General features: G+C 38.2%; 1 protein-coding gene across 3 annotated transcripts in view; it reads left to right on the top strand.

Annotated features, from left to right (window-relative positions):
* Positions 1 to 12,371, top strand: part of nup58 (nucleoporin 58) — a 101,388-nt gene extending 89,017 nt beyond the window's left edge. For 2 of the 3 annotated variants that reach the window (XM_059964172.1, XM_059964173.1), the window contains one exon: positions 11,528 to 12,371. In XM_059964172.1, the coding sequence (XP_059820155.1) occupies positions 11,528 to 11,703 (176 nt within the window). In that variant the 3' untranslated portion in view covers positions 11,704 to 12,371. The remainder of the gene's footprint in view (positions 1 to 11,527) is intronic. The other variant, XM_059964174.1, reaches the window with a different exon arrangement.
* The last annotated feature ends 1,614 nt before the right edge of the window (positions 12,372 to 13,985 follow it).

Below are 13,985 nucleotides of genomic sequence, written 5' to 3'. Positions count from 1 at the left end.
GAGGTAGTCCATTGTGGATTTTGAGGTGTGTTTAAGATCATTATCCTGTTGTAGAAGCCATTCTCTTCATCATCAACTTTTTTACAGATGGTGTGATGTTTGTTTCCAGAATTTGCTGGTATTTAATTGAATTCATTCTTCCCTCTACCAGTGAAATGTCATTCATGCCACTGGCTACAACACAAGCCCAAAGTATGATCGATCCACCCCTGTGCTTACCGGTTGGAGAGGTGTTCTTTTCATGAAATTCTGCATCCTTTTTTCTCCAAACGTACCTTTGCTCATTGCGGCCAGAAAGTTATATTCAGAAAGTTCAAAGGAACATCTAAATAAGCCTGATGCGTTTTGGAAACAAGTCCTGTGGACTGATGAAGTTAAAATAGAACTTTTTGTTCTTTGTCATCCTGAAATTGCTTCTAGGTAACACTGAATGCCTGGGCAGCCTTGCAGCACCTAGTCCATAGCTTTCTGCCAGAGTGCAGGTGCAGACGCTACTTCAAAAATAAGCCTATTATAGCGATAAAGCTTATGGTGAGAAACACTTTGGATGATTCTTCCATCTCTATCTGTAGATTGGACTCAGCTATGTCCACTTTACTGAAGTGCTTTCCTCTAGTACGTTTTGCAAAGATATCCTCTATCCTTAGCAGAAGGTATTGATTCAGTATTGGGTTGATGATGACCTTAAAATTAACACAAATCCTGACAGGCCATTCTTCTTGACTTCTGGAACCACTGGTATTGCCCAACCTTGGGAAGAATTTCTTCAGCCTCCATGCGATCTAGCTCACTGGCTACTTTATCATGGATAGGCTTTGCAAAATGTGGGTGTGGCATTTTTATTTAACATGATCTCATCCTTGATATGTTTGAGTTTACTGATACCATCCTTGAACACTGCTGTGGGATCATCCAGTACTTTTCTTAGTTTGCTTTCAGCTGACTCTCTATTGCAGGAGTTGTGGCATGCAAATGGTGGATGGATCTCCAATCAAGTTGTCTCAGCAGTAAACCCCACAGTGCAGTCCCTCCTGTTTGTACCACATACACACCCAAAGTGGCCTGTTCGCTTATGAATATCATTCCCACAGGAGTTATCTTTTCTCCATTATAGTTTCTTAGTTAGTTATCTGTAGGTTTCAGTTCAGTATCTTTGAAATGCCATCTTGTGAAATGACTGAAACTGCTGAGCCAGTGTCCAATTCCATTTTAATTGATTTGCTGTTCATTTCTCTCTCAGCCATATTACTTGTCTCTAGTTAGTTTTCACATTGTAACTCTCAAGGTTACTGAGTTCTGTGTCGCTCTCATCATTATCAGAAATTTCATTAACAGCATGCAAATTAGTGCTCTTTTTCAAAGTTTCAAAGTACGGTTATTATGAAAGAATGTATAAATTATACATCCGTGATTTGTTTGCTTACAGGTAGACACAAGGCAAGAAATCCAAAAGAGCACAATTAAAAAAAAAATAAAGACCATCACCCGACGTGCAAGAGAAAGGGGAAAATAAACAACAAATCATGCAAACAATAAAAGCAGCAACCATTCCAAACCAAAATGAGTCCTTAAATCTGAAACCCAGAGTAGGCCCAAAGCCTCAGTATTAGTCATCATATTTGCGGAGCACAGCAGCCAAGGCAGTCTCCATAGCCTCCTGGAGAGAGGAGTGAATGAAATTCTGACACCCTGTCTTTCCAGTATATCTCAGTCAGCATTTAAATTGTCAAAATAGCATATAGTACCTCACACTAGGACCGCTGCAATGAAATACACTGGGCCTAGACCATGCTGGCCAACAACTTGCTCTGGGCCCAGAATTTGCCATCCAGCCAGAAGCCACTCCTGATTTCTCCAAATCGCTTGGCACCCTGAGCGTTCCAACCTTGCACCCCGGTCACAATTGACTTCACATAAGGTGTTAGTGGTGTTTTAGTCTAATTTCTTGCCTTTTGAACTACCAGTGAGCTGTTGTACAAGTTCAGTAGCGGCATCTTAAACTGGAAGTTTTTGAAACTGCAACTTTTTCTTTTTTTCTCTTCCCTGTACAGTCTGCTGAACATGCTTTTTGTATGTGTCCTACTTTGTTGCATTTCTGCAAGTTTCTGCTTTAAACCTCCTTTGGTCCATTGTATGTGAGCTTCCTCCATAAGGGTAACACAATTTGATTGGCCAAGCAGTTTTAGAGGTTGCAATTTTTGTTCGTGTTCACTCATTCCTGACTGCAACTCAATTGTGTCTCTGTTTCCATTGACACAGCAATTTAAACTGCTTTTTTAAATGTGAGTTGTGCTTCAACTAGAAGCTGTCTTTGAATGCTTTCTTATGAGATTCCACAAACTAAACAGCCTCTTAGTGCATTATTAAGCCTATTACTGAACTGACAGTGGTCAGACAATCTATTCAGTTCAGCAACATACACTGAAATGGATACCCCTTCTTTTTGATTCCACTTATGAAACCTGAAACATTCTGCAATCAACAGTGGTTTAGGTTCTAAGTATTCCTGCATTACTTTCATGATATTAGCAAAGCTCATTTCAGCTAATTTGTTTGGAGCATCAAACTTGTAAACACACTGTATACTCTTTCACTGATTACACGCAGCGAAGCTGGAGCTCATTTCTCATTGGCTATTTCATTTGCTTCAAAGTACTGCTCAAATTTATTCAGTATACATAACCTATATATCTGTTGCATGATCAAGTGTGTCTATCTTTCCAATGTAGCTCGTCTTTCTGCTTTTTAAAAATGTAGTATTATTATCACGCGGTACTCACTGTTTAAGAATCCATGGATTTTGTGCATTTTCTGCCTTTTTTAAAACTTGGAACATCCTTCTCCCTTTCTGAGGGAAAAAAGATGCTGCGCTTTTTAGAAAAATTGAATGTCTGTGTCTGCCTTTCAAAGAAAAATGTGCTGCACTTCAATGGGTAGATAGTCATCTCAGATTTGTTTTAAAACTTCCTCTTCACCACTGTTAAGTTTTGTAACTCCAAAACTAATCAGAAGGAAAACACAGGAGTTGGGACACGTATTGTCTACTTTGTTGTACTTTAGTAAGGCATGCGGACATGGTTGTGTAATGAAGTATGCCATTCACGTACTTCGTACATATAATCTGTAATGAGTTATGTAAACAAGGAAGAATGCTTAAGCAGTATAGTTACAATATTACTCAAATATTGCAGAAATATTAAATATACATATTGATATTACTTTGTGTAGATGGTAATTACACAGATTTTCTTAACCGTAGAGCAGTATAACCTGAAAATTTTACACCCATTTTAATGATGCCAATGCAAAATCTAAGAATCTTCAATAAAGAAGGAAGTATGGTTGATAGAAAGTGCTTGAAGACCTTGGCTTTAGTTTTACTGCTCATCTTTGTCCAGATTGTCAGGGTAGTCATGCTGGTTTAGCAAATGTAAGTTTGCCATTGGTCTTTTGGTTAAAATGTTGGAGTTCTTATCACTCCTTGAACTTCTTCCTTGTTTTATTGTATTGTTGAACAATGGTTCAGCGATGGTTTTTGGCAATCAAAGCATGAATATTCTGGGCATAGGTAAATAATATTTGTGTATACAGTCAGCCCTCCTTATCCGCGAATTCTGCATGCGAGGATTCAACCAACTGCAGATCAGGAAAACCCGGAGGTTCTCTCTCCAGCACTCGTTGTTTGAGCATGTACAGATTATTTTTTCTTGTCATTATTCCCTAAACTATTTACATAGCATTTACATTGTATTAGGTATTATAGGTGATCTAGAAATGACTTAAAAGTACAGGCAGTTCCCGGGTTATGAATGAGTTCCATTCCTGAGTCCGTCTTTAAGTTGGATTTGAAGTCGGAACAGGTACATCCGGTATTATTTAGCGTCAGTCAAACATTTTTCTTAGTATATAGTACATATTTTACCTTTCTATGCATATAAAACACTTAAGAAACATATGTATTTCAATAATTAAACCACTGCGTTGCTTGTACCTTTCATCGGGGCAGGGCCTTTCACATGCTCCATTAAAATTGTTCCAGTCATTGACCAACTGTAGTCTAATGCTTTTCCAATGACCGATGGCGTCTCACCTCTTTCCAATCGCTTTATTACTTCCACCTTATTTTCAGTCGTGATCGTGATTATTTTCGTGAACAGAAACACTGCTATTTCAGAGCTATGCCGCCAGGTCCACTGCTCTGAGACATGTTAAATAACATCTGGGGTTCCGCTGGTTCCTAAAGACCACCGCACTAAGACAGGTTGAATAAGGGACTTGAGCATCCGCGTTTTTTGGTATCCGCGGGGGTCTCAGAACCATTCCCCTGCGGATAAGAAGGGCCGACTGTATATCTTTGTGTGTATATGTATATGTATATATATATATATATATATACCTCTTCCTCCCCTCCCCCTCCCTTATCAGTAATTCCACTTAAGAATTTAAAAAACCCTTACTTACCTTCTATTGTAGAGTTGCAAGGAATATAATCACTACCCTGAGGTTATTTTTAAGTTTATTTTCATCTCCTAATACAAGTCTGAATCAAGTGGCAAATGTTGAAATAACAAAATAGTCAAATGTCAAAAGTACCTATATTGCTCTTCTATAACTCAGCTACCAACTATTCAAAATACAAATGGTGGTAATTCCTTAAATTCCATTTGTAACTATTTGCTTTCTTGTATACTCCCATTTAAGATAATTTACAAACAAAAGCTTATCTTGACACACAAAATCATCACTATGGCTGCTAATTAATGAGAACTAAATTAATGCTGTTAGACAATGAAGTATCAAGAACCATTAAAATTTCTGTGTAATTTTAAGATAAAGTTACTTGATAGCTCCAATAGGAGTAGAGAAAAGTCGTGAAAAATAGTGCATTGCTAATTATAAGTACAACGTGTGGTGCTAATGGTGTCGAAGGAAGAGTAAGAGGAGATAAAGAAAATTGTGTACTGCTTTATGTTGATGTTTATATGAGTGATCTGTGTCCCTTTATATTTTATCAGATTCACTATTTCTTATTACTTCGCCAGAGCCTTTTTCTGTTTTCATCTATAGAATTTTATGCATGAGCACCTGTTTGGATTTCATATTTTATTCAGCAATTTTCATGTTTTATTTGCTTTATTCTGCACATTATTCTGGATCAAGTACCCAAGGAACATGTTAGCCACATAACTTTAGGCTAAAAAAAATCACACTATTTTTCAGATACTTTTGTCAAATTAGCTCCATTTATTAAATCATTTTGATTTTACTTTCACTATTTGTCAGATGTCACCAAGTGTACAGCATAATAATTTCTGGCATAGAGATGTTTCTTGTGAGGTGCAGAACATGCTGTGGAAACATTTGTGTTCTTTGTGGAAATGTCTGGACCATTCATTGGAGTGCTTCAGGCTTTAGGAGCCATATCTCAGTGAATAGAACATTGTTAAAACAGTACTTTTTATGGGGTGAGAAAACAAATAACATCTGACATTGTGTTTGTGGTTAAGATCATACACTTTTTATGGAAAATGTTTTCCTAGGCACTTTGCCTATTGGCACAGAATTAAATCTTGATTTCATGAGAGCTGTAAGATTACACCCTTAAAATCTAGGAAATGGAACTATTTATGGCAGTTTTAACATTAGGGCCCCTTAAGAGATTCAATAAATTGTTTCTTATGACCGATTTTTTTTTCTCCTATACAAAAGCAAAGCATTGTAGACGCTCAACGAGTTAAATCAGGTGGTTTTAGAAGTACCTCAGCACAACAGGAGCATCCCTGTATGTTTAAAATGTTTTGTTTATTTGGCAAATGTTAATCATATTCAAAAAACAGATTTTAAGTCCAATTGAAGCAAACTGAATTTGCATTCATAATTCCTATTTGCGTTATGTACCAAGAGACACTGGGTAAACTCTGTTTTACATGCTATCCATCAGGTAGATGGAGCTTGTCAGCCCCTGGGAAGGCAGTCCATCTAAGAGAGGGAAAACTCTGATTTCAAACCTCTGCTGCCTTGCGGCCATACCCACTCATGGGAAAGGCTTCGGGAGTAAACCCTGAGGACAAATCCAGAGCTGGGTTCCCTAAGGCAGTCCAATGTTATTTTCAACCTCATTCTGGCAACTCCTGCGATGTCATTGGTGCCAAGCTGTATCAGTCCTTGCCCTTCCCTTGGACAACATCAGTGGCATGGAGAGGGGAGACTTGCTGCTTGGGCAACTCCGGTCTTCCATACAGCCTTGCCTGGCCTGCGCCCTAGAGAGGCTGAAGCAAGACTTCCCAGGCGCAGATCCATGGTCTCGCAAGACTAACGGATGCCATCCATTCAGATAATTCTGAACCATTAATACTTCTGGGTGGTGGAAAGGCAATAATAGAATCCAGAATATAATGTCACCATTCCTGTTACAGAGAAACTGTAGTGCAGGTAGACAAATAAGGTGCAAGGGCCATGACAAGGTAAAAAATGAGTTCCTGATCTCATTCTATCATCCAAGAGGTCTGTTCAAGAGCTTATCATAATGGGATAGAAGATTTACTTGAGCATCCACAAAATGCTGAAGGATCTCAGTGGGTCAGGTAGAATCTGTGGAAATGAATGAACAGTCAACATCCTTCATCAGAACTGGAAAGGAGGTGGGGGGAGGGGAAGATGCCTGAATAAGAAGGTGGGCGGGGTGCAAGAGAAAGGAGGACATGTTAGTAGGTGATAAGTGAAGCCAGGTGGGCTGGGTTGGGGAGATGAAGTAAGAAGTTAAGAAGGAGAGGAGTGTGTATCATGGGAGAATGGGAAGGAGGATGGGCACCATTGATAGGCAAGTGAGGAGAAATGGTAAGGGGGGACTAAGAGTGGGGAATGGAAGAAGAGGGAAGGGGAGGGAGGAAAATTATTGAAAGTTAGAGGAATCATTCATGCTGTCAAGTTGGAGGCTACCCATACGGATATGGTGCTGCGTGCTTTCAAACTTTCGTATCTTCTATCCAATAAAAGGGGTTGGGGGAGTCTTTGAATTATGTTGGCTGCTTTTCTGAGTTGGGGAAGAGTGGACGGAATCCATGGATGGGAGGCTTGATTTGGGATAGACTGAGCTGTGTGCACAACTCTCTGCAACTTCTTATGGTCTTGGGCAGAGCAGTTACCATACAAAGCTGTGATGCGTCTGGATGGGATGTTTTCTGTGGTGTTCCTATAATGAAGGATGTCATGGATGCTAATTTAAGAGATGAACAAGGAGGCTTCTGCAAGAACAGATCATGTAACGGACAAAATAGCCGCATTGCACATCATAGTCGAGCAATCATTTGAGTGGAATTCATCTCTGTACATCACCTTCATCAATTATGAAAAAGCTTTTGGTAGTATGCACAGAGAGACTCTAGAGAATCCTTGTGCACTATGGAGTTACAAGCAAGATGGTCAGATCAAGGATTCATACAAGGAAATGTCCTATAGAGTCAACCATGGCAGAAGGCTCACCAGCAGCTTTCAGGTGAAGAAAGGAGTCAGACAAGGGTGCCTGATGTCCCCTTTCCTGTTCCTTCTGGTCATAGACTGGATCATCAAGATTACTACAGCACAGAAAAGGAATGGGAGCCAGTCAAATCCAATGGAAACATCTGGACACCAGGATTTTGTGGTGATATATCTGTCCTGTTCCATATCCACAGGCAGATGCAAGAAAAGACAACACACCTGGCAACTACATCATCACAAGAGAGCCTTACCATCCACAGTGGGAGAACTAAAGTCTTCAAGAGCAACTCGACCTGTATGGACCCAGTCACTCTCAAGGGAAGTCCACTTCAGAAGATAGAAGTCTTCACCTACCAAGATGCAGGATGTTGGAGATCTTTTACCAGTCTGTTGTAGCAAGTGCAGTCGTCTTTGTGGCTTTATGTTGGAGGAACATCATCAGTGCTGGTGATGCAAAAAAAAACTAAAACTCATCAAAAAGGTTGCATCCTTCCTTGGCTACAACCCAGACTCTTTTGAGTTAGTGATGGAGTGGAGGTCACTAAACAAACTGTTATTCATTATGGACGATCTGGCACATCCTCTCCATGACCTACTGAATAAACAGTGGAGCACCCTTTCCAACAGACTCATTCAACTCCGCCGTCACAAGAATCATCACAGAAAATCCTTCCTACAAATGCAGTAAGCATATACAACACTTCATCTTTGTGTGACAGGAGAACACACATTATAGTACAATTGTCTGTTTTATTATTTTATACATTATTATTACACATTGGTAAATTATTGTGTATATTATTATTCTGTACTTTATTAGTTAATGGTACTGTATTAATTATTATTGCTAGGTGTGTTTTTAAATGCTGCCTTAAGAAAATAATTTTCAACTCTCGATCAGTAAAGTACTTATTAATATTACCTGGCAGTGTCATTGACAGTCAGGGTGGCACCGATCTAGATGTCAAGGATCGGCAAAGTTAGGGTAACCTTCATCCGTTTCAAGAGCATCTGGCCCTCCAAGGAGCTGTCACCGGGCACTAGGATGAGGCTGTTCATCTCCATTGTGAAGTCAGTTCTTCTGTATGGGGCAGAGATTTGGAGGAGAACAACGATTATCATTAGGAAATTGCAGCCCTATATTAGCCCTATATTAGACCCGCTGGCCAGAAGTCATCAGCAACACCAGTCTATGGCAGAGAACCTTCCAGCTAGCAGCAGATGAATTAAGGGAGAGAAGATAGAGATGGATAGGACACACCATGTACCAATGTCACCAGGCAAGCACTTACGTGAAATCCTCGAGAAAGCAGAAGAGAGGCCAGTCCAAGAACACCTAGCAACGTAACTTAAAGCTTGAAGTATTCTTGTATTTGCACAGTTTTTGTCTTTTGTACATTAGTTGTTTGTCTGCGCTGTTGGGTGTGATCTTTATTTGATTCTATTATGGTTCTTGGATTTATTGAATATGCCCGCAAGTAAAGAAATCTCAGGGTTGTATATGGTGGCATATATGTACTTTGATAATAAATTTACTTTGAATTTTGAACTTGAAGAATGGGAATTAAGGGGTCCTTTTCTGGTTTGTTGCAGTGACAAGTGGTGTTTCACAGGGTCAGTATTGGGACCTCTTCTTTTCACATATATCAATGATTTGGATGATGTAATTGATGACTTTGCGGCCGAATTTGCAGAATATACAAAGATAGGTGGAGGGGCAGCTAGCATTACAGCTAGGGGTTTTGGAGAATGGGCAAATAAGCAGCAGTTGGAATACAGTGTAAGGAAGTGTATGGTCATGCACTTTGGTAGAAAATAGCACATAGGCTATTTTCTAAATGGGGAGAAAATTCAAAATTTAGAACTGCAAAGGGACTTGGGAGTCCTTGTGCAGGATTCCCAAAAAGTTAACTTGTAGTTTGAGTCAATGGTAAGGAAGGCAAATGCAATTTTAGCATTCATTTCAAAAGCACTCTAATATAAGAGCAAGGATGTAATGTTGAGGGTTTATAATACATTGGTCAGACTGCACTTGGAGGATTGTGAGCAATTTTGGGTCCCTTATCTAAGAAAAGATGTATTGGCATTGGAGAGGGTCAGAGCAGGTTCAAAAAAATTTTCTGGGAATGCAAGGGTTAATGCACGAGGAGTGTTTGATGGCCCTGGGCCTGTACTTGCTGGAATTTAGGAGAAATAGGGAGTATCGCATTGAAAACTATAAAATATTGAAAGACCTAGATAGAGTGGATGTGGAGAGCTTGTTTCCTATAGTGGGTGAGTCTAGGACTAGAGGGCACAATCTCAAAATAGAGTGACTTGGATAACAGAGATGAGGTGGAATTTCTTTAGCCAGGAGGTGGTGAATCTGTTGAATTCTTTGCCATGGAAGTCACTGAGTATATTTAACATGGAGTTTGATCGGTTCTCGATTAGTCAGGGTGCCAAAGGTTATGGGGAGAAGGCAGAAGATTGGGGTTGAGAGATCTACTCTATGATGAAATGGTGGAACAGACACAGTCAGCTGAATTGACTAATTCTCCTATCTCTTATGATCTTACAGTCTCTTCATTTCTGTGGACTTTAGTCCATGTGGCTTTTATTAATATGCAAAGCACCCAGCAACCTCTTTTGATTCTGAGATTCACAGATACAAGCATTCTGTGGAGGGAACCTTAGCTAGTTGTCACCTCCTCAATATGTGGATGTTGCATCCACTATGCTGTCCTTTCATGTAGATATAGTAACAGCATTATCCTCATGCGCAAAGTTGGGATGTCTGATCTAAATAAACAGTTGGATTGAAAAGGTGGGGATCTGAGGGGGGCAGGATATGTTTAATATGTTGGGAAGATGCAGCAGCATCTTTGGTATCCATAAAGTGATCCTGTCAGATCTTTGTGGCTTATCTCTCTTTGTTAACAGATACAGTTTATCTGAAGCTGACTAGATACTACTAATGTTTTGATTTTAATTAGGATGTTTTTGCATAGTTTTATTTCTTATTACCTGCTGTGCTTATTGGCCTCATTTTGAGGAGGTTTGCATGAGCAATGAAAAGTGAAAATTAACATGCAGGCATGCTTGTTTTGTAAGAATGATACACAACTCAGATGCATCAAATACTTTAACCTCAGTGTCATGGCTAAATGCCACTAAATGTCTATGAGCCATTTCTTACAGAAATGTCACTGATTATTTGCTGGTTTTAATTTTCATTGCTTAAAATTCAATTACTTCTATTTAGGGAACTTCCATGTGTATATTTTGATATTTATTTTTATAAATTGATATAATGTTTCTTAGAGTAGTGTGCAATTTGATTGTCTCTTAGTTAACTCTCTTCCCAAACCTTATCATAGTAGTACTTGAAAATATTATTTTGCAGTACCAATGCCATCCATTAATTATACTCATACATAACCAGATGAAACAGAACATTTAATTGCATGGTTAAATATCACTTCTGAAATTTAATGCTTGAAATTATACAAAATATTTGTTTTCTTACTGTTTTAATACATATGTTTGACCTATTTATATTTTGGGTGGATTTGAAAATAAATGGATGAATGCATTTAAATTCCTCAGCTTTTACTTGTAAATAAATGATTGGAAATTCAATCTTGAGGTTTGGTTCTAAACTTACCATGTTGGGACATGTCCAGTTTGCGATCTTCTACTAAAAATATTTGATTCATATAATTAAAACTGGACCAGATTGGATCATTTAAAGCTATATGATATTGTTTTGAAAACTACACAGTTCACAATTTATGAATCCTGTTTGCAGTTCAAAAATGCCATTTTAGATGTTTAAACTCTGTGGTGTTCTTATGTTCTTATAATTAATTCTTATATTCTGTGCATTGAATGTAGAAAGAAAGTATATCTCTCTTTCTTCTTGTTAAAAGAGTCTCACTAATTTGTAGACTTAAGAGTCCATTCAACATAATGATTTGCTTTTGCTACTTAAATGACTGCATTTTGAAAAAACTGAATGGATAGAAGAAAGTTCATGAGTAATTTTTGTTTTTTTTTCATGTGCAAGGTTTTGGCAGCTCAACCACATCTGGATTTAACTTCAATAATCCTGGGATCACAGCGTCTGCTGGCTTGACCTTTGGTGCATCCAATCCTTCAACGTCAGGCCTTAGCAGTAATCCTGGGGGACAGCTACTTCAATTGAAGAAACCACCAGCTGGCAACAAACGAGGCAAAAGATAGAGAATTATCAGTTAGGACAGGGGCACATATTTCTTAAAATAGGCATGACTCATGGTTCTGTGTCCCAAATACGTTTTTTTAATAGCTGTAGATAGAAAACTACCAACAAATAGAATGTTTATATTTGACCAGGTGAGCTTTAATCAGGGATTCCTCATTTTCCAGAAGGAATCTGATATCAATGAGTTTTCACAGTGAAGATTATATTTTTGAAAGTAAGTTTGAGTTATCAAGGTACTTTGGGTGAGAGCTTTGGTAGTGGTGACCTTCCTTTAATATATAATGTCTATTTTTGTAATGTTAAAGGATACTCCAGTTGTATGCCTTTATTAGTAAGGGAGGAAGTGTGATATGTTGAGTTGGATGAGATTGCAAGTGAATGTCACTGATGTCCTAAATTTCACCATGTCTGTGCATGAGGAGCTGCTTTGTGCAGACTTAGTTTGGTATTCACTTTTCTGTAACTTTTCAAGGCCAGTTTTGTTTTCAAAATAATTTTCTTTGTGACTTCCAAGTTATTTATGTATGTTTGTTTCAAAACTGTAGTTAAATGGTCACGTATATGACAACGTATTTGAAAATTGTTGTGAAGTCTTGAATTAGAAAAAAATTGTATTTGGAGGGAAATTGTTAATTTTGTTAAAATAAAGCAACTTCTGCAAGTTTTATTTTGCTGTATATTTTTACCAAAATCTATTTCTATGATTTGGATGCCTCATACCACTCCCTGACTACAGTAACATAACAATGGACTTGTGGAAACTATCTGTATTTTCTTTTTAAGAAAAATAAATTTGACTGGGTTATTTGTGTGTCAAAACTACAGTACATTTTCCAGTTTTGGAGAATGCCTTTAAAATGCTTGAGGATTAGAATTGTCCTACAGAAAATTTCAATATTATTTCAATTCTGCAAAATTAATCTTAGTTCAGTTCTAACTGCAAGAATATTTTTAACATTATGGAAATCCATTAAAATGTTGATATTCAAGATTTTTACTTTACAGAACTAGCACTAAGACTTATTAAAGTTTCTGATTATAGGACTGCATTTGAATTTGGAATTTCAGTGCAGAGGTTTACAAATGCTATTGCATCTAGTTTTCACAAGAATTTGAACACCATCTCATTTATACCATAAGATTTAGAAATGTTTGTATTTCTACAACTGAACAGAGTGCACAAACTAAATACAGTATAAGGGCTGAAGAACAGAAACTTCAAGTTTCATTACTCAATTTGTTCCACTATTCAAAACCATCATAAGTTTTTCTCCAGCTGTAGTGTTATACTGTTGTGAGAAAGCAAAAGAAGCATTAAAGCTGGGGAAATTCAGTATTGTTATCATGGTTACTATTAGTCATATATTTATTGTAGTTGATAATATAATGGAGAAGAGAAAAAAAGAGGATTTGCACCAGCAGGAAATACTTGAAAATTGTAGACTTTGAGGTCAAATGTAATGTCACTAGAGTAGAGAAATAGTTTATGTGTTGTAGATCTAGGGATATGCCTTCTATGGAAGAGAAATCTCAACAAATTCCTAAAGAACCGGAAAGTTACACCACTTAGAAATTCTGAGATTCTTGCCCAAAAGGATGAGTTGATAATCAGTTTCCACATCCATGAGAGCAGATGAAAGTTAGAGTAGATCTTGGGGGGGGAGGGGGGGAATCAAATGAAATTATTACATAAGACGATACCTTGGTTTAAAGTCAGTGTTTATTAAAGTACTTCATCTTTACTGGATTGCATTCTTAGTTCTGACCCATACCAGGAAGAAGAAAGAAGTGTTGGAAATCTCTTTCAGGGCTCGAATCATGATTCAGGACCTTTATTAAAGGAACATTTTGTGAATATTCAGATTTAGAAACATAGAAAACCTACAGCACAATACAGGCCCTTTGGCCCATAAAGCTGTGCCAATCATGTCCTTACAGTAGAAATTACCTAGGGTTACCCATAGCCCTCTACTTTTCTGAGTCCCATATACCTGTCCAGGAGTCTCTTAAAAGACCCTATTGTATCCGCCTCCACCACTGTCGCCGGCAGCCCATTCCACACACTCACCACTGGATAAAAGAACTTAACCCTGACTGTGCCCTCTCGTGCTAGCCATTCCAGCCCTGGGGAAAAGCCTCTGACTATCCAGATCATCAGTGCCTCTCATCACTTTATATACCTCTATCAGGTCACCTGTCACCCTCTGTTGCTCCAACCTATTCTCATAAGGCATGCTCCCCAGTCCAGGCAACATCATTATAAATCTCCTCTGCACCCTTT

The sequence above is a fragment of the Hypanus sabinus genome, chromosome 3 (assembly GCF_030144855.1).
Source record: "Hypanus sabinus isolate sHypSab1 chromosome 3, sHypSab1.hap1, whole genome shotgun sequence".
NCBI classification, from domain to species: Eukaryota; Metazoa; Chordata; class Chondrichthyes; order Myliobatiformes; family Dasyatidae; genus Hypanus; species Hypanus sabinus.
This window is presented reverse-complemented; position numbering and strand designations above follow the sequence as displayed.